General features: G+C 37.1%; 1 protein-coding gene across 4 annotated transcripts in view; it reads left to right on the top strand.

Moving 5' to 3' along the window:
* Positions 1–21,068, top strand: part of Cep83 (centrosomal protein 83) — a 128,336-nt gene that overhangs the window by 91,395 nt on the left and 15,873 nt on the right. For all 4 annotated transcript variants that reach the window (XM_050145574.1, XM_050145575.1, XM_050145573.1 and 1 more), the window contains 6 exons: positions 585–699; positions 1,881–2,025; positions 2,133–2,282; positions 12,694–12,769; positions 14,862–15,019; positions 16,957–17,086. In XM_050145574.1, coding sequence (XP_050001531.1) covers positions 585–699; positions 1,881–2,025; positions 2,133–2,282; positions 12,694–12,769; positions 14,862–15,019; positions 16,957–17,086 — 774 coding nt within the window. The remainder of the gene's footprint in view (positions 1–584; positions 700–1,880; positions 2,026–2,132; positions 2,283–12,693; positions 12,770–14,861; positions 15,020–16,956; positions 17,087–21,068) is intronic.

The following is a 21,068-nucleotide window of genomic DNA, read 5'->3' as shown; positions in this document are numbered from 1 at the left end:
GGAAACTGTATTCTTTCAAACACTGCCTGGCCCATTATCTGTAGCCTCTTATTGTCTAGCTCTTACATATTGTTCTAACCCATTTCTAATATTCTGTGTAGCCCACGAGCTGGCTTACCGGGGAGGATCTTAACCTGCGTCTGTCTGGAGCGGGAGCATCATGGCGACTCCTCGCTAAGCTTCTTTTTCCCAGAATTCTCTTCTGTCTACTCCGCCTACCTAATTTTCTGTCCTATGAGGGCCGAGGCAGTTTCTTTATTATTACAAGACCCACCTCCATCACATTTCTCCACTGATTTATCAGTGAATGCTACTTATCTGCAGTTAAGATTTTTAAGGAAAAATTTAGTGCTGGTGACTCCATACAAGTATTTGTAAATAAATGCCTTAGTTCCTTTAGGAAGAGGTAACTTGTGTTTGATATTTCTCAGACTCTGCTGTGCTGGGCTTTGGGATATTTTCTTGGAAGGTTCTTAACACCCTGTACTACTGTGTTTTTTCCTTATTCGTGCTTACACTCTTAGATATGTACTGAACGATAAGAAAATGATCCAATAATAATTTCAATTTCTAATAACCAACAGGTGAAAGAGCTCAAACATTCAAACAAACTAGAAATAACTGACATCAAATTGGAGGCAGCAAGAGCTAAGAGTGAGCTAGAAAGAGAAAGGAATAAGATTCAAAGTGAACTGGATGGTAATATATACTTTCCCATGCTTTTCTCTATTCTTTTCACATCTAAATTCAAATTATTTAAACAAAGCAATGTGATTTCTTTTCCAGATTCTCAGTCTTACTAGAATTTTAAAATTAGAGTACATAGGGACTGTTTTTATTATGTTGAATGGTTTGTTCATTTTGTGATCTTTTAAAATGAACTACCCTGTGTTTAAATAACAGTTTTATTACTTGTTAGAATTAAAAGAAAGATTGAAGGTGTGAGCTTGTCCTTCATGTGCTTATGAAGTGCTTATAGATCATCTGGTTATTAGCATAGCAAATATAAGGAGGTCGGTTCCAATCACAATTGTTATTGTTTTTGCTATAAGTCCCAGGTCAGTTTAATATGTGTTCATTTTACGCTCTATTTTATTCTTAAAATGTATCATCAAGATTTCTCAGAGGTTAAGTTTCTTTCTTAAATACCTTAACAATCTATCCTCGGGCTATAACTGTGCTTGAGTTGACCTCTGTTGTTTCAAGTAGAGTTTATTTTTATTAATGATTATTTTGACTATTTTTATATATTACCAGAGTTGAGAGTAAATTTTTTTAGTATTAGAATTTGGGATCTATTGCTGAATTATATTTTAAAGTTTAAAAATAAATTTGCTGTAGTTATTCATCTCTAAAATATTTATCCCAAGATTGGAGAATTCTTTCAATAAACTTGGAAATTTTCTTACTGTTTATATTTTTGTTAGAAATATAGCGTATTTGCTAGAATCCTAGGTTTCTTTTGAAGGGTTCATTTGTTGTTTTGTTTTTAATTTACTGTTACCAGCTTGTATATGGTACTATCCTGGGACTCCAGAACCCCTTAAGAAAGCCCCCTAAATACGCCTCTTTGGGTATTCCTCTAATAGGATCTCTCCCTCCTAAGATTATTATTCCAAAGAATAAGTGTCTCTGAAGAATAAATGTATATCTTGATAGATTGTGAATATATGTGTTTAAAAAGTGACAACAGAAATTACCTCCAGGTTGTTTCACTGTAGTTTTAGAAAGTCCTGATGAGCTGGTGCTCTGTGAGGACCTTGATCTGCCCAAGACGCTGCTCAGATTCTTTCTTTTACTGGCTTTCAAATGCTTGTTAATTGTAAACTTTGATGCTAATATTGAATGTAGTTTTTTTTTTTCTTCTAAAAATATACTAGGATTGCAGTCAGACAATGAAATTCTCAAGTCAACTGTTGAACACCACAAAGTGCTCTTGGTGGAAAAAGATCGTGAATTAGTCCGTAAAGTACAAGCTGCCAAGGAAGAAGGTTACCAAAAGCTCGTGGCATTACAGGATGAAAAGTAAGCGCTTAGTACCTTAGTTTGTTTAGATTTCTTGGTGAAAACATTGCATTCTCAGATCATCTTTATTGTAATTCTTCTAACATAATTATCATCTGTTGTTTTAGGCTAGAACTGGAGAACAGATTATCAGACTTAGAGAAAGTGAAAGTGGAGCATGATGTCTGGAGGCAGTCGGAAAAGGAGCAGTGCGAAGAGAGACTGCGGGCCTCGCAGATGGCGGAGGAGGCGGCCCGGAGGGAGCTCCAGAGTATTAGGTCAGTGTGAGGGTGGGGCGCCAGAGCGGTGTAAAACTAGCACAGAAAACTCATCTATAACTTTTACCCTCCATTAGTGACAGATTTCTTAACCATATTATATAGGAATCAAGTCCAAGTTAGCATTTCAATAAATCAAACCTATTCCCTTCATTCACATTTTACCATTTCACTTGTTTCTTATCTTTAGCCCGCTATCAAATATTTTTTTCCCTCTTTTATAAATACTCTTAGGCTCCCTTCCCCGTATTTTGAGACTCTGTAAATGCTCTCCTAAGCATTCCGCTAGCTTAGCATCCATTCACCATTCTTGCTTTTTCAGTTGTCACTTGTGTTTTCCTGTTGTGATTTTCTTGTGTAGTTTCATCATTTCTTCTCTATTTATCATTTGGAATTCTGGAAGGAAGAGCCTTCCCTTTTGTAAATGTCATTGTAGTCACTGTAGACTAGTAGATTCCTGTGTCACCTGTGAGCACACTATGCATCTATGTGCAGACAGACATCTCAGATTTGATTGTCATACCCTCGGGCCACTTCCTGAGCATTTTCCCACTTTCTAGCATCATGGGTAATCATAATGTTAACACCTGTGTTTCTCGAAGGTCTTAGGCTCCCCTGTGAAAGAGGTTGAGATGCACAGGTTGAGAACTGCTGTGCTAGACTTTGCTTTGGCTCTCCTTGCCTCAGGTCTGTAATTAGCCATTTCTGTAAGGTGCTTTGGTGTCTCTTTATTGGAGAGTGGTATAGGAATGGTATAGAAAGCAAAATCTCCATCTGGGATTGTCTGTTAGTTCTAGGAATGCCTTACATTTAGTTCCTTTCAGTAAAGTTGCCTATTCTTTCCATGTTGAAAATAGAATATTGAAATCTCTGCTATTTTGTAAGCATCCCCCCTTTAATTTTGTAAAATGTTTACACAGGTAGATAACCACCATTTGACACTGGGTATCTTCTGTCACTGTCCATATATTTTAAGACTGCTTATGTTAATTCAATTGCTGTCCAAGGAAGTAGACATATTCTTGATATTTCCCACTCTACAGCTTCCTTGAATTAACTGCATTAATTTAGCTCAGGCAGTGGTTCTCAACCTGTGGGTCGCAACCCCCTTGATAAATCTTTTGCTCCAATTCATAACATTAGTGAAAATACAGTCATGAAGTAACAATGAAATAATGTTATCGCTGGCAGTCACATCAGCTCATGAGAAGGTTGAGAGCCCCTGCCTCAGAGAGATCAGACTTTCTGAAGTGTATGACACACTTAACCTTACTGACTCAGCCATCTTGATGGCCTTGAGGTTTTTTTTCTCCTATTTGAAAGAGTTAATTTTTTTTCTAAGTATTTAGTCCTTCTTATGAATATATTTTTCTTTTGTTTTGGTCTTCTAGCTGTTAATGTTTGTGAAGACAATAAATTTTATAGGTTACTTTATATTCTGTCTGCATACTAAATTGAGTTAATTTTACTTGAAGTTACTTCACTTAGCAGTACACATAATTTTATTTATTTATTTATTTATTTTTTACCAGTTGTTAGACTACTGATTGATTTGTCTAATTGCACTGGCAGTTATCCAGTGCAACACTGATAGGAGTATGTGGTCGGGAGCCTTGTTACTTCATTCCCAGTCTTAGTTGAAGTCTCGGTACTGTTCCTTCATTGATTAAGAAATTAGCTTAGGAGCTAGAGAGACAGCTTGGCACTTAAGAGCACATGTCCCTCTTGCATAGGACCTGGGTTCAGTTACAGATAGCTCATAACCATCTGTAACTTGGGTACCAGGCGTGCACATGATGCATGTACTTATGTGCAGGCAAAAATTCATACACATAAAGTTAAATAAATATGAAAATGCCCACTTAAGATTTTGATTGGAGTAGCATCGGCTTTCTGGATTAATTCAAGACTATTAACCCTTCCGACCCAAGCGTGTCTCCCATTACTCCTCATTGGAAGCTCTGTTCCTGCAGCTGTCACTGTACTTTGTGCTTCTGTCAGATTCATCTTTACAGTGTGCATGCCTAAGGTTTTCTACCAGGTAAAATGTTGCAGTAGTCACTGGTGCAGTAGGGATAGTTGACATAGTTGACCTTGAATCCTATGCCTTAAGATTTTTTTTATTTGTTTAATTTGTTGTTGTTGTTTGTTTTGTTTTTTTGCTGCAGGGTTTCTCTGTGTTACAGCCCTGGCTGTCCTAGAACTCTCAGATATCCGCCCCCTTGGCCTCCTGAGTACTGGGACTAAAGGCGTGCCCCACCGTAGCTTGTCTTGAGATTTGAGAAGGAAAGAATATCCTTCCTCTTCTTGCTACTCTTTTATTTTATTTTTGATTTTGAGTTTCATTGCATTGAGATTAGAGACTATTTCTACGTTATGTAACACAGTAATATTTCATTTGTGATCTAATATGTCAAGGGCTGTACTAAGGTAAGATAAGGATATGAACTTTAAAAAGACATTTGATATTAAAGGAAAAAATGAATTTATTTTTATGTATATGAGTGTTTGCTTGCTTGTATGTGTGCTGTGTGTGTGCCTAGTACTCTCAGAACTCAAATGAGGGTGTTTTATGCCATGGAACTGGTGTTACAGGTGATTGTGAGCTGCCATATGGGTGCTGGGAATCAAATATTGGTCCTCTGCAAGAGCCACAAATGCTCTTAACCACTTAGCCATCGCCCCAGCCTCAGCATTTGCTTTTATAGGCAGACTCTGGCATTTGCATTAGCCTCAGAGTGATTGTCTCACAATTTGCATAAAATGGTTACCTTGTTTGCCTCATGTCTATAGCATATGGTCAGTTTTTGTGGATCTAGGAACCATATGTAAAGTTAAGTGAGTACAGTTGCTTTTCAACTGATATGAGTTACAGTGTAATCAGTCCCACCTAAGTTGAAAATGTGTTCACCGCTACTACCTGGCTCCACCACACCACCACAGTCTTCTATAAAATGTCAGCTGTTTATTTTAGTCATCACGTGGCTGTCCAGTGCTGCCACTGGCTGTCTTTGTAAGGGCATGTTCTATTGTATAGCGCTAGCCTGGTGAAAGATGAACATTCGAAATTGGAGGTAACCTTCCCATTGTAAAGTTGAACCATTGCCAGTCAGGTAACATTTGATATATTTATGTATTTGTGTGCTGTGTATACACACACACATACACACATATAGCCATTGAGATTTGTCTTACAAAATATAGATCTTCTATGTACTTCTTATTTTGTGTTCATTTGATGTCTCTGTGTGAAATAACTAATAGTAAAGTCTCATTGCTAGTGTGTTCTGTCTGTCCTTGAGGTTTGCTTCATAAAGGTGGTAGCTGTGCTCTTCGTAGCATACTGTAAATTATGTTCTGATGATCATCTGTGGGTTTTTGCATTACAAAATTCTCTTTGGTCATTCACTTCTTTTTTTTTACTTGAATTCTATATTATCTAATATCATTATTTCACGTGTTTCATACTTCTTCCATTTGTCTGGCACATTTTTGTCTCCTTGCTAAATTTTCTGTATTGCTCTCTTTTTTAAAATGTGTTTTCTATACAAGGTGCGGTCGTATAGTATAGCATTGCTTATGAACAAGATATAAGTTGTGCCTTTCTCATTTGAATGGATGAGTTATGTGCTGCATCTACGGTCTTTCAGACAGGATCAGAAAGATGAGTTGCTAGGAGTTGGTATTGCAGCACTATCCTTTTTACTTACAGTTGTGAGATTTGGGTGTTTTCTAGTTAACACTGTGGTTAAGGCTTTCTTATTTTCTGAATATCTCTTGCAGAAAACGTTCATAATACAGTGCTAGCAATCTGTCCTTCAGGACCTGTACATCCCTGTGTTTGCTTTCTAAATTAAAAAAAAAATCTTACTGACTTAGCTAATTATAAAGATTAAAGATAAATGACTTAAAACCATATAAAGCTGTAGATTATGCTTTGAGGCAAGCGTCTTAGTTCATTTTCCTTAGGAAAGAACTGCTCTACAGACGTGTAGGTGTTAGGTTTTAGGATTGCTTACACTTTTGGTGACTAATTCTAAAGTCGTAGGTCTGCACTGGACTATGAGAGCCAGTCTTACCCATCTTTTGCATTTAGGTAAATATTTTACTTAACTATTCTGGACAGTCTTTGTGAGGCTCTCTAGTCTCTACCCTCCCTTGGGAAGCACCCCATCTGTTATTTTATCGTACTGTGGTCTCAGGCCATTTAGAATGTTTTCTGTTTGAACTTGAATGTACTTCTCTTGCTTAGAGTGTCTGTAGCTTTAGTGATACAATGTTCAGCCTCTGCCATTACTTAAAGACAATAATAGACTTGTCCCATAGTGTTTGTTTTGTTTTATTTGGGAACATGTAATAAAATACAAAACAGTTTTCATCTTTAACTTGTCTATAATATAAATCATTTTAGATTTTCTTAGTCACTTTTGAGAATTTTTTATTCTTCTTGAGTCTCTCCAGATCATTTATGATATGTGATTGGCCCTGTATTTAAAATGAGGACCCCTAACCATGTACAGTTTCTCAGAAGGAGGACTCCTTAAGATAATATAATTTTCCCTCTGGAATGTTACAGAATTGTGATGTCATTTCTTATTTACTGCTTTAAAATGTAATCAACCAACTATGTTTATTTTTAACTAAAATAACTATAATTGTAGCTTCTGTTTAGTAGAATCTGGTAGGTTTCTACCAGATCTAGGTTTTTTTTTTTAAATGCCCTGACAGGAAAAAGTATAAATAATAATGAAAAAAGTCCTTACTTAAAAATAATACTATATGATAAGTAGCTGATGATCTAGATATTAATGTATGCTTTAGAGGTACTTTAAGTTACTAGTGATTTGTTTTTATTAAAGTGGTTTTCACCACTAATCTGTTATAATGTAAAGAATAATAGTTTAGAAAGTATTTCATTGTGGCTGGGGTGATGGCTCAGTGTGTAAAATTCTTTCTGCACAAGCATGAAGACTTGGATTAGGATCCCTGACGACATCCACATAAAAAGCCAAGCATGGTCGTGCTCCCTTGTAATGCCAGCACTGGAGAGCAAAGACAAGTGTTTCCAGGACTGGCTGGCCAGTCAGTCTAGCCAGAAGAGCGAGTTTATGGTTTAATCAGATGCCCTGCCTCAAAGAATAAGGTGGAGAAGCCTTTGCATAAGGCTTCCAGTGTTAGAGTCTGACCTGCACAGGTGTCTGTATAGACAGTGCATGTTTGTGTGCTTGAATGTGCATGCACACACGCATGCATGCACATACACATTTTGTATTTCAGTAGTATGCTGTACTGCTTATTTGTTCAGTTCTTGAAGTTTATAAAGTCACCTGTAAGTTAATTACATAAAAATTATAGGCGGTTAAATGTGAGTCCACTTTCCGTAACTATAGTGTTCTAACACAAACGCTTACAAGAAAATAGACTTTGTTAGCTGACATAAGTGTAGAAAGCACAGGGTTTGTACTGTTGTTTCTTGGACACTTGGATTGACAACTATAAGCAGATAGAAGTTTCTTCTTTTTTTCCTTCTTTCTCCTTGTCCTATTTTCTACTGTTTTCTCTGTGAGGCAAGTATGATATGTCAAAATGAAAGCAGAACAATTACTTGTCAGTTCAGGTTAGAAAAATCTAGAGAGTGGTTTGGATCCCTTTTAAAGCCTCTCACTGAATTCTGAGAGGGCATACAACCTCCAACCCCTCTAAGTGGAAATTAATCCATCTTTTACTCTCAAAGAATCAACCAAGGAAATCGGCAATGGGAAACTCTATTCTTGTTTGCAGATCATTTTTTGACCAAGTTTGGTTAAAATGGTTTTTCCCTTGATATTTGTTGCATCTAGTTCATCTCTGTTCTTTTTTCTTTTCCAGTTATCCTCTACTAGGTAGTCTTTGAACAGTCGTGGAGTCTTTGATACCTTGCTCAAACTATCCCATTTCCTCTTCCTTGCCATCAGTTATCCATATTCATGAATTATTCATGTTTGGCTTTGGATCTTACTGTATCTCCTCACTCAGGCATTTTAAATCTGCTTTGTCATCCTGTGTAACTGCCCCTGCCCTGGGCTTTGTCATCTCTTAGAGAACTATTCTTTTCAAAGATGTGAGTCTCTTCTTTTCTTTAGTTGTTTTTCCCTCATTGGAGACACTGAAGCTGGTAGCCCTGGTGCTTCTCTTCCTTGTAATCTGCCAACTTCCTTTTCATCCTGGTTAGGTTTTTTTCTCAGCTTGACACAAATTAGAGTCCCCTTGAGAAGAGAGACCTCAACTGAGAAAATGCCTCCACCAGATTGGTCTGTGGGCACTTTTCTTGATGAATGATTGATGTGGGTGGGCTCAACTCATAGGGAGTGGGTCCACCTGTGGACAGGTGTCCTGGGTTTTAGAAGAAAGCAGGCTGAGTAAGCCAGTGAAAAGATCCTCCATGGCCTCTGCACTAATTCCTTGCGTTCTTGACCTGACTTCCTGGATAATGGACTCTACACTGTAAGCTAAAAAAAATCAAACAAAACACAAACCCTTTGTTCCTCAAGCTGCTTTTGGTCATGGTGCTTGTCATAGCAATAGAAAATAATTATTAACTTCCAAAATGAATGGTGCTCTTAATTATATTTTTGTTACGGTCTTGTTTCATTTATACCCTTCACCTACAGTATATATTTAGGTTTTTTGTTTCAGACATGTATTTTGTCTTCACAGCTCAGTTCAAATTCTCTCTTATATAGTCTTTACTAATCCCCTAATTAAAAATTACCTTCACTTATTTTGTACTTTGCATTTTTGTTATATGACTTACTTTGACGGGACATACTTTAAATATTCAAGATCTGTAATAATCAAGAGAATATGCATTTTATTCAATAACCAATCTTTTGAAACAATATGTACTGTTCTCTGTTCTCGAATTAAGTCAAAATTTGTTATTTTGACTTAAAACCATTGGTATTGTTCTTAATGCTTGTAATACTTACAAATTAATTTTATGTCAAAGTCTGTTATATTATAGAATTTTATATTAGTTATTATGCTTTAGCATGGACTAATCTTCTCCTGGGGAAAAATATCTTTGGTCAGTTTTAGAATCTAAACTGGTACTGTTTGAGTAATGTGGACTGGAGAAGGGCTGTACTCCACAGCATTCCCCGTCTGTGGTGACAGTGCTACTATTTCATGTCTTACTAAGATAGTTGTTAATGTTGGTTTCTTTGCCTTCAGTTCTTTATGTAAGACACTGTTGTTTTTATTCATATCTGTGTAATTTATTTAATAATCTTTCCTTAGCCTTGACTTTAGGAACTGTCTTACTGATTGACAAAGTCTATCCAAATTCTTAAACTCAGTGAGATAAATTTAGAGCCTGAGTTTTCAAATTCTGACCCTAACACACAACAGAATTCTGAACTCTTGGGATTTTTTTTCATCATCATGATTTTGTAGAAAGAACTCTTTATTAACTCAGCAATCAAGAAGGACTAACATCCATAAACATTTAATGGAAGAGGGGCTGGGATTTAGAATGGTAGAGTATTTGCCTGGCATGCATGAAACCCTGGGTTAGATTTCCCACCAGTGCCTAAAACCAGGTATAGTGGGGTGCTTACCTGTAATCCCAGCACTTGGGGAGGTGGAGACAAGAGGATCAGAAGGTTATAGTCATCGTCTATCAGTTACATGACTTCATAATAAGTTGGAGTTCAAGCTGGGCTATATAAAAAATGTCAAGAAAGATAAACATTTAATGGAGCAAATAAGCATAGTATTGAGGGAGCAGGTGACAGTGAGAAGGCTCAGTGGACAAGGGTGCTTGCCGCCAAACCCGAAGGCCAGAGTTGAACCCCTGGAGCCCACTTGGTGGATGGAGAGAGCCAAACTCCACACTTGTTCTTACCCTCACACTTGCTGCAGCATGCACACATACTCAAATGTAAAAAATGATTTAGAGAGTAAAAATATAACTGGAATTATGAAATAAGATTGTGCCTGTTTGTAAAGAACAAGGAGAAACATGGCTGCGTCTTTAGATCTGCAGTGGTTCTCAACCTTCCTAATGCTTCCTAATACAGTTTCTTACGTGGTGGTGACCCCGCCAACTATGCCATTGTTTCTTCATAACTGTGATTTTGCTACTGTTATGAATCCTAATGTAAATATCTGATACGCAGGGTATCTGATATGTGACTCCCAAAGGGGCTGAGATAGCCACGGGTTGAGAACCGCTGCTTGAGAGCTGTTTCTGGTGTTTCTGCGTAAACATTTAAGAAAGCAGTAAGGTGACCCCTGGGGTTTTCCACACTGTTTTGTATTTATTATAGACATCCAGTGTCAAATTCAGGTTTTACATAGATCAGTCAATAAACACACATTTATTAAAGTCTTAACTATGTCTAAATCACTCTCTTTGAGAGAGTTGCCGCCCCAGTAAGCACATTTTAATTGGGCAAGTAAGGCATGCTAATCATGCCATATAGAAGCATATTCCAGTTGATTTATATTTGAGGTAAAGATTTGAAGAATTTAATGAATTGATTTTTATTTTATGTGTATGACTGTATTGCTTGCATTCATATGTGTACCATTTATATTATTTCCTTAATTAATGTTAATAAAAAGCTAATATTATTTCCTTCTTGAGTCTCTGAGGGAGCTGAAGACTAGATATAGTTTTCCTTGTTTACCAGACACAGAAAGCAAGTTATGATAGAAAGTAAATTAGGTACAATACTTCTGACTCACCAAGGTAGGATATATATGGAGTATTTTCTCTGAATTTGTCAAATACAAATAGACTAGACATTATTGATGTACTTATTGCCTATATATATTGTCTATAGTTATTGTACTTACTGTATATAGTTCTTCTTATACATTAGTTATAGCCTTTTTAATTTTAGACAAAAGGGGAAAATATAAGTGACATTTTATTAATGTTTTAATAAATAAAGCTCTCCTAGAGATCAGAAGGGCAAAGCTAAACCACTAGAGATCAGGCAGTGGTGGCGCACACTTTAAATCCCAGGAATTTGGAGACAGAGGCAGATGGAACTCTGAGTTCAAGACCACCCTGGGCTACACAAGATCAATGCTGAAACAAATCCAGGTGGTGGTGGTTCACACCTCTAATCCTAGTACTAGGGAGTCTTACACCTTTTAATCCCAGCATTAGAAGGAATATGAAACGGGAGGAGAGAGAGGCTCTGGCTGCTTAGTCTGTGGTGGCCCAGCCTTGGTAGAGGGCAGACTTCTCTAGTGGCTTGAGTGCTTTGCTTTTCTGGTTTTCGGAGTGAACCCCAATTTCTGGCACTAGGTTTTTATTATTTGTGCTACAGCCATGTGCATCCCTGCCAAGGCCAGAAGAGGGCACTGGATGTTGGAACTGGAGTTAGAGATGATTATAAACCATCATGTGGGTGCCAGGAGCCAAACCCATTGTCTGCAAGAACAGCAAATGCTCTTAACCACTGAACCAGCCTTTTAATTTCTTTCAAAAATATTTTAAAAAATTATTCTAAAAGGTTTTTTGTTGTTGTTGTTTTGTTTTCAAGACGGGGTTCTCTGTGTAGCTTTGGCTGTCTTTGAACTTAATCTGTAGACTATGCTGGCCTCTACTTCAGAGTCTGCTTGCCTCTGCCTCCCAAATGCTGGGATTAAAGGCCTGTGCCACTATGGCCCTGCTCTAAAGAATTTTTAAAAGGAGAAATTTGAGGGCCCCATCCTGTTAAACTTAATTAGCGTGTTTTCCTGTAGATATCACAAAAGCTGTGGCTGGCCATGCAAATTCTCTACTGACCATTTAGCTCAGGGATGGAAGATTATGAGGTACTTTAGAGAGTGCAGGGTAGTGTTCTTGTTAGTTAATTTTCTTTCTTTTTTTAAAAAATTTATTTTATTTATTTATTAAAGATTTCTCTCTTCCCCGCCACTGCCTCCCATTTCCCTCCCCCTCTCCCAATCAAGTCCCCCTCCCTCGTCAGCCCAAAGAACAATCAGGGTTCCCTGCCCTGTAGAATTGTAACCTTGTAAACTGAAAGCCAAGTAGCATTTTGTAGAATCTGTACGCTTTATAGGTCACGAGTGGCTTCTAAACTAGCTTCTGGTGTGGTGAGCACACATCCTGAACTTTCCCACTGAAGGCCAGGTGTTTTCTGTTTATTAAAATCTTCGCCATCAGTGTCTGCTTGTAGTATTCCCCAGTACCCCCAATAGAAGTGATGCCCCTCCATACTCCAGTTCTTGTTAGAGAAGTAATTCGTGCTGTTTTATGTGGACATGATGTAGCTGCTGGGAGTCTAAATACTTAGGCTTTGGATTCAGTATAATGCCTGTAGTCAATCATCTACTCAGTATAATGATTGTCAGTTCAGTGAAAGAATTGAATTATGGATTCATAATCTTTTTGTTTTGTTGTGATTTTTAGGTTAAAACTTCAACAACAAATTGTGAATACTGAAAAGGCAGAGAAAGAAAAACTTGAAAATTCTGAACTGAAACAGGTGTGATTGTAATACACATTTTGCTTTTATTTTGTTAGATGTTTCTTTTAAGTCTGTTTTATGTAGTTATTGCATTTACTCATATTCAGTACCTTGCAATCCAGTCAGCATAATTGATAATATACTTTTAAAGCTGTTATATAAAGATAAGATGTTTCAATTTTTTCTGCTATAATTTAGTAGATTTGTTTTACTTTTACCATTATCTTAATATATTGGTATATTATGCCCTGTGATAAGTTTTTTATTGTTAAAATGACCATTTTTGACATTCTGAATTTTAAAATTAATTAGAAATATCCAGGTTTTAAGTTACACATGTAAATTTATTTTCTGTGATGGGTTAATGAGTGGTTTTCTTTTCTTGCTATATCTGTATAAAATTTAAGAGTTGTATTAATGGGAAAAAAATTAAATTTTTTATTTTTTAAGATTTATTTATTTATTTATTGTGTACACAGTGTCCTTCTGCCTCATGTATGCCTGCAGGCCTAAAGAGGGCACCAGGTCTCAATATGAGCCACCATGTGGTTGCTGGGAATTGAACTCAGAACCTCTAGAAGAGCAGCCAGTGCTCTTAACTGCTGAGCCATCTCTCTAGCCCCTTTGTTTTTGGTTTTGGGTTTTTTTTTGTTTTTTTTGTTTGTTTGTTTGTTTGTTTGTTTGTTTGTTTTGAGACAGGGTTTCTCTGTAGCTTTGGAGCCTGGAACTAGCTCTTGTAGACCAGGCTGGCCTTGAACTCAAAAAGATCCACTTGCCTCTGCCTCCCGAGTGCTGGGATTAAAGGCATGCGCCGCCACCACCTGTTTTTGAAATTAATATTTTAAATCAAAGAAAGTATTTCTATAACGTTAGATAAAATGCATAATACTATTTGTTTCTGAATTCTGTTTTTTTCTTTTTGCTTGAAATATTTCTTTTCTCTTAGAATTTTTGCACTTCAACAGATACTACCTTGCTTGTCCAATTCTGGGGCCCTAATTGGGAGAGAACAGTGCTTCCATGTCACTTGGCATTGCTTTCATGTGCAGTTAGGGAACCTTAACCAGTAGGGTACAATATTTCTTTGTTTGAGAGACGTGGCTATAATACTTAGATCTAGAGTTAAGTTTCTTGAAGGTTGCTTAGTTAAAAAGTTGTAATACAGAGTTAATGCTATCTACCTCAGTTTTAAAAAAAAAAAAAAGTAAGTTCTATATGAAGAAATTTATTCTAAAATAGAAATCTGAGGCATACCATATTACTATTTTCTAGTAATTGCTCCATGGATATGTTTAGTCCTATCTTTTGTTACTTTTATACAATCAGCCATATAATGGTTCCCCCCCCCCCCACTTAACTAATTTATTCTACTAAGAATCTTGCTTCTTGTTGGGCATGGTGGTACTTGCCTGTGATGCTAGCACTGGGGAGGCTGAAGCAGGATGATCATGAGTTTGAGGCTTGCCTGGACTGTGTGGCAAGACCCTGTTTCTAGTAACTTTTGAATCATGGTGGTGTTTTGGTTTTGGTGATGGTAGGGACCAAATTCAGGCTTCTATGCATATTAAGTAGATAAGTATCCTGTACTGAGCTGCATCCTCGCTGATGGTGGGTTCTTTTGATTTCTGTCACGTGATTCAGTAAACTCTGAAAGGTCTTCCAGAGAATGGCTAAAGTTGAAGTGAAAGAATAATGAAGACATATATTAGTTGATAAAATAAAAATGGCTTTTGAAGAATGTGATATATAATTGTCCCCAGTGAGGTTTATTTCATCACAACTTAAAACCTTTTAAGTCTGTCTAGCCATTCAGTCTATAACTCCAGCATACCATGAGGAAAGCATGCTTCCATGTGAGGGGAGATGGGGATGAAGCTCCATACATGTGCTGATAAGAGGCTCTAGAGCAATTCTCTCAACCTTCCTAATGCCACAACCCTTCAGTACAATATATGGTATTGAGTCTGTGGGTATAGTGAGAAATGACACAGGACATCCCGTGGGCCCTGCCACCTGGGATAGCCATTTCTATCCCAGGGGAGGTATTCTGCTTCTCACATGCCTTAATGAATGTCTTAGTGTCTTTATTTTTTTTCTCTCTTTTTTTAAGCAAATCAGTCATTTGCAGATCCAGGTGACCTCCCTGACACAGTCAGAGAATGACTTGCTGAATTCAAACCAAATGCTGAAGGACATGGTGGAGAGATTAAAACAAGAATGCCGAAATTTAAGAAGCCAAGCTGAAAAAGCGCAACTAGAAGTTGAAAAGTAGAGTTTGCTCTTTATTATGTACAAACTATTTTTTCTTTCTACTATATAAAGTATATTTTATTGATGATTAAAACAGAGTGTATTTGTAGGTTGTGTACTTTCTCTTTCTTTTAAAATGAACTTTTATTCCTAAATTGCTTTAAAAAGTTTTAGGCATGGATAAAGGACCTTTAAAGGACCTTTAAAATTCTGAGCACAGTGTTCCGAAAACTCTTAAAGAAAAACCTTTATTCATTGAGCAGACCAGAACATGGTTCCCAAATCTGTTCTGAATGCCAGAGAACAGAATGATTTGGTTGTGGGATTGTGCTCTATCTCTCTGTCTCTGTCTCTGTCTCTGTCTCTGTCTCTGTCTCTGTCTCTCTCTCTCTCTCTCTCTCTCTCTCTCTCGCCTTTTGGATTTCCGTTTTGAAAAGTTATTTACTTATTTGTATTCTTTTCATCTTGGAATTGTCTAGTCGACAGTAAACTGGTAAGGAAAATGCTGGGCATGCTCAGGATTTGTACTTCTGAGAAGACGCTGGCATGTGGTACAATGGGACTGGGGGGTAGCTCAGTACAGTTGACTGGCTCTTATACAGAGGCCCTGGATTTGATCCCTAGCAGCACAAAAATAATTTTTAAAAAGCAAAAACAAATAAATGTAGAATTCTGTTTTATAGTTGCTTTGTTTTTTTATAGCATGTTATTTTTATTTATCTATAGGACAATTTTCTCCAAATTTGTTCTTAAATCAGTTTTAACACATAAAACTTTTCAATTTTTCATATTTTAAGGCTTGTTTATGTTTTATAGATGGAGTTTTATGTATGGGGAAGGCAGTTAGAAAGATGCTTCTCTATAATGTGTTGTGACATTCCAGAGGCTATAACTTCTTCTGTTTTGCCGAAGAAGAAATGTATATCTTTTGATCCTCGGATATTTGATTAAAATGAGTATAAGAATTCTAATGGCACACAGTGTAGCTGACGGATTAGGTAACTCACTTTGGTTTCACACTGGTATCCATTGCGTTGCTCCAAGTAGCTCGGGAGAGGGCTCAGCAGTAAAGTGCTTGCTTCACATGTACAGGACTCTGAGTTGTGTTCTCAGTGCCCAGGCTCAGACATAACACAATACTGGATTTCTAAATCAGTAGAGTTTAACTTTTGTTCCAGCCAATATACTTAAAATCTGTATGAATAATTAGACAAGCAATCTAACATTTTTATTTTCATTTTTAATGGCTATAGTATTGATGATAAAATTCATATTATTGATAAGTATGCAGAGTAATTTTAAATTATATTATTACTAGGATATAACTTAAAATATCATTTATACCAAATTTACACAGAAAAATATTTTTCTTTAATACTTAATATTTAGCTTGGTTTTTTTGTTTGTTTTGTTTTTGTGTAAGGTCTCTCTATATAGCCCTGGCTATTCTGGAATTTGCTATGTAGATCAGGCTGGCCTTGCTCTCACAGAGATCAAATTGCCCATGCTTCTGGAATGCTGGTGTTAAAGGTGTTCGCTACCACGCCTGGCATCAGACTTGAATTTTAATTGCCTTTAGTAGGTACACTTCATAGCTTGTTGTTTATAATCATTGTTCAGGTTTTAAGTGCTTATTCTGACAAATAAGATGTTTCTTAATGCAACTTAGTTGATCTAAATTCAGTTTCCTCCTTTATTTAGAAGATGACAGAAGTACCTTACTCTAGGGGTTTAGTGTAAAAGTAGTGTCTGTAATTACTTTAAATACAGTGTCATATTCATAAAACCTGCTCTGTAGTGACAGTGTGAGGAAATATGTAGCCATATAAGAGTCACTTCGGCTGGAAAAGATGGGATGTGGTCAGGCAGGCGGGGAGTTTGAGAACACTTGTGAGAGTGTCTATTTGATGGAAGAACTGCTGTCAAATCCTTGGTCTGTGCCCATGTTCTGACAGGACACTGGAGGAAAAACAGATGCAGTGGTTGGAAGAGAAGCATAAGCTTCATGAGCGAATCACAGACCGAGAAGAAAAGTATAATCAGGCTAAAGAGAAACTACAGAGAGCTGCAACTGCTCAGAAAAAGGCAAGTGGCTTTAAGAGAATGGTTTCTGTAGAGTCAAGCATCATTTTCCAAGAATAACTGAGGGTGAGATTTTGTGGTGTATTTGACTTGATACCTAACCATCACATTTTTTTTTTTTATTAATCTCGCAGAGACAATTGAGAAAATCCAACTAACGGGTGTATTTCTAAAATTTTTAGAGCTAATATTTATTTTCTTAGAGATGATTTTTTTCGGTACCAATCCATGCAAATGTGTCTGACTCATTCTTCACTTAAGTTGTAGTATGACTAGACCTGTTTTAACTATACTTAACATCTATCACATTGCTTTTGTGGTTAAAGTCTTTTTTCTTGAGCTGGGTTAAGAATGGTAAGAATTTCCCAAGACTATCCAGTAAGTTCTAGGTCACACAGGGCTTCATAGTGAGACTTTGTCTAAAACAAAAGGACAAAAGAGAACGCTTGTTTCCAACTCAGCAAATAGAGAAACAAATGTCTCCCTGCCCCAGCAGTGGGATCCTGGACTTACCCTGACTTCAGAAGCTACTCTGACAATTGCTACCTTGATGGGTTCTAAATTGTCCTTTGTAGGCATTTGTTTTTCTAGTCCAAAAGCTTCACATTCTTGGAAACAATGCAGTAGTACTTCATGTACATTAAGTAGCCAGATGATTCATGTAGTCAATACTTACAGCTTCTTTCTGCTTCAGCAAGGACTGTCGTAGATCCCGTCAGCAGCAGTGACTCAGTGTGCCAGTGATTCAGCTGTTCTTTTCAGCAGCCTGGGTGTGGGGAGAGACAGGGCTGTGTGTCTACGTTTGAAAAGTCTCCATTTGTGAGTTAGGGCCCTTTGTAGTGGAAATGGTTGTGACGAACAAAGGCAGTGTGAATGAAAGAAATATGCACAGTTATACCAGTATCTTAATATTCATATAACTTTGGGTGGGTTAAATGTTCATTAATTGCATAAGAGAAATAACTTAAGTCCTTCTCATAATACTAAAAGTAATATAGGATTGAGATCAGAAGACAATGTTTCTTATAGAAGAAACCCAATATTTTTATCCATATGGAAGCACATTTTTTCTTCTTATTGTCAGTGGTATTCCTTTCTGTCCATATGTAAATTCTGAAAGGCTATTAGTGTTAATGACATTTCAGTGATTTTTCTTTTTCACGACTCGAGATGATCTTAGCAGTTCTACTGTCCTTCTTGTACTGTTTGGAGTTTAGAAACATTCAGAAATCTCTAGAAAATATTGTGAGCGATTTATCTTTTGCAGATAAACTTTTTTGTTGCTGTATTCCTAATTAATTAAGGTTAATTTGGATTAACTTGTATTGGAGTGAAAGTGACATCCGGTGGTGACAGGGATTATCAGCTGATTGTAGGTGTACCAGAAAGAGAACAGGATACTTAAAACCCTACAAAATAGTATTTTTCTGCTATTGTAATAATGCTAATGTATTTCTTCTCAAATACTTAACCAAATGATGGGTGAGAACATAGTGCCATTTCATTTTTAAATTATTTATTTGTGGGGTTATGGGGGAAAAGATGGAGGTATCAGACTCCCCTATGCATAGAGGACCCATATCATTCTCTGCTTATTTCTTTACACAGGGTGCCTCTGAACCTAGAGCTCAGGTGTGTTTTTGAGGCTAGACTGAAAGCCATCAAACTCCTGTCATTTTTCCCTTCTCAGCTTCCCTTAGCACTGAGGTTACAGGTCTGCATAAGAAACCTGGCTTGTTAGGTAGGTGTTGAGATCCAAACTCCAGGTCACTTCCTCTTCAGCATTGTACCATCTCTCTCCAGCTTCTCATTTCACCTTTTCTTTGTTGAATTTGAGGCAGAGTATTGTTATGTAGCACTGGCTGGCCTGGAACTTGCTACATAGACTAGCCGGACCTTGAGCTCACAGAGATCTGGCTATCTCTGCTTCCCAAGTGCTGGGATTAAAAGCATGGGACACCACACACGGCTTTTATTTCACTTTTAAATATGTGATATATGTAAATTATGATTTGAGTCTTAGGAAATTGCTCAGTTCAGTCCAGTGAATAACAGTGACCTAGAGCTATTATCTATTATACCATGTGGAACACTTCCCTAGGAATTTAATTTTATCAGTTGAAGTTGAAGAAGTGCATGTGTGTGCACACATGTATGTGTCTGTGCGTGTGTGTGTGCGTATGTGTGTGAGAGAGAGTACTATGTATTTAAGAATATGTCATTTTAGGGGTTTAAGTGACCTTAGCCCTCAGATAGCTTTTACAAATTGGGGAACTGAACTTGTAGATAACCAGGATAATTTGACCTGTTAGAACCCAGTTTTTGCAAGTCATAGTGGTATGTACCTATAATCCCAGCACTTGGGAGGCTGAGGCAAGAATAGTGTGTCCAACCTGGACTATTTAGGGAGATTCTGTTTCAGAAAACCAAGGTAGGGAGATCCTGACTTGGATCTCTGGTATACAGCCCATACCTTTCTACTCGTATTCTTTTTTTCTTTCCATTGCTCTACGACTCTTCAGTTCCCATTTCCTTTGATTCTAGATACCTTTTAAGTTTTTTCCTTAGAGCCATGGTTCACATGAGTTATTTCCTATGTCAGAACAATTAATGTAATTTAACTCTTACCATTTCCTAGCTTTAGTTAAGCATCCTAGACAGTCACGGTAATGTAGGCCCTTAAGTCACAGTACCCTGGAGACAGAGACAGAAGTAGGAAGATCTTTGTGAATTTGAGGCCAGCCCGGTCTACATAGGGCATCCCAGGCTAGCAGAGTTCACAGTGAGACCGTCTCAAAGCAAAACAAAGATCTTCTACCACAATTTTTCTATCATTACAAACACATAATTTATAGTGGAGCAAAAAACTTTAAGGACTTCATTTAAATGTCAAAAAAATCATAACTTTATTATGCAGTAAGACTTAAACCACAAACTAGTAATCTAGAATAGAAATTGTAATTTTTTGTAATGTATTACCCATGGAAAACTCAAACTCAAGACTAGCAACTTTGTTTTCCCTTTGGGCTAGATAAGCATGCCATCTGGGTATGTTTATTCAGAATGCTAAACTTCTAAGCACAAGACAATATTTTTAGTAAGTATATTTAGGTAGAGCCTTTGGTGGAAATGCAGTGTTGATATGGTCATCATTTTTTAATTTGTTTTTGAAAAGCATGGCCGGGGACCTTGTATGTTGTTCTTTGGTTGAAGATTTCTCTCTGTATCTCTGCCGGCTGTCTTCACTGCTTGAGTGTACTCTGAGCACACTGAGTTATCTGTCCTTTTGAGGCACTTGAAATAACAGTTTGCATTTTTTTTTTTATTTTAAAATGAGTCTCTCTGATATAATCTTGTAGTTCTGAAACTTACAGATCCATCTGCTTCCCATGTGCTGGTATTTACAGGTGTGTACCCACAGGCTCAGCCTGAAGAAGTTCTTAGTCAAATACTATTGTGAACGTTTTCCCATAGAGTGATGAGCCATAACCTTTAAGTTTCCAAGTATTTTATGAAACATGTTATGTAGTCTAGCATGATGCGGAGAGAGAAGAGAAGCCATCATCACTCCTTAACCTTGACAACTGTATAATCTCTTTTGAAGAAAGAAGTCAGTGTTAAGAGATACCTGGATAATACTGTCAAACACTCCCAGGTTGTGTACATAGACACTAATTTGAGAACCCCTGTACCTGTACCAAGACCTTCCCCCTTTCAATAAATAAGTAAACTAGAAGAGCCCACCAGACTCCAGTGGACAGTTCGAAACCCATGGTCACAGAGACAGCCCTACTTAAACCATTATGTCACAAAACAGAAACATGTGAATGTGGGAAGGGAACTGTAGGGAGGAGGGAAGGCTGATAGGGATAGAAGGGAGATAAGAGAAGGCAAAGGAAAGAGTATTCAGAATCCACTATATACATACGAAATGGTCAAAGAGCAAATTTAGTAAAAGCTACAAAAAAAAAAAAAAAAAAAAAAA

Source organism: Alexandromys fortis, unplaced genomic scaffold (assembly GCF_014885135.2).
Source record: "Alexandromys fortis isolate MF-2015 unplaced genomic scaffold, M_Fortis_MF-2015_v1.1 scaffold_50, whole genome shotgun sequence".
Classification (NCBI taxonomy): domain Eukaryota; kingdom Metazoa; phylum Chordata; class Mammalia; order Rodentia; family Cricetidae; genus Alexandromys; species Alexandromys fortis.
The sequence above is the reverse complement of the archived record's forward strand: the minus strand, read 5'-3'. Positions and strand labels throughout refer to the sequence as shown.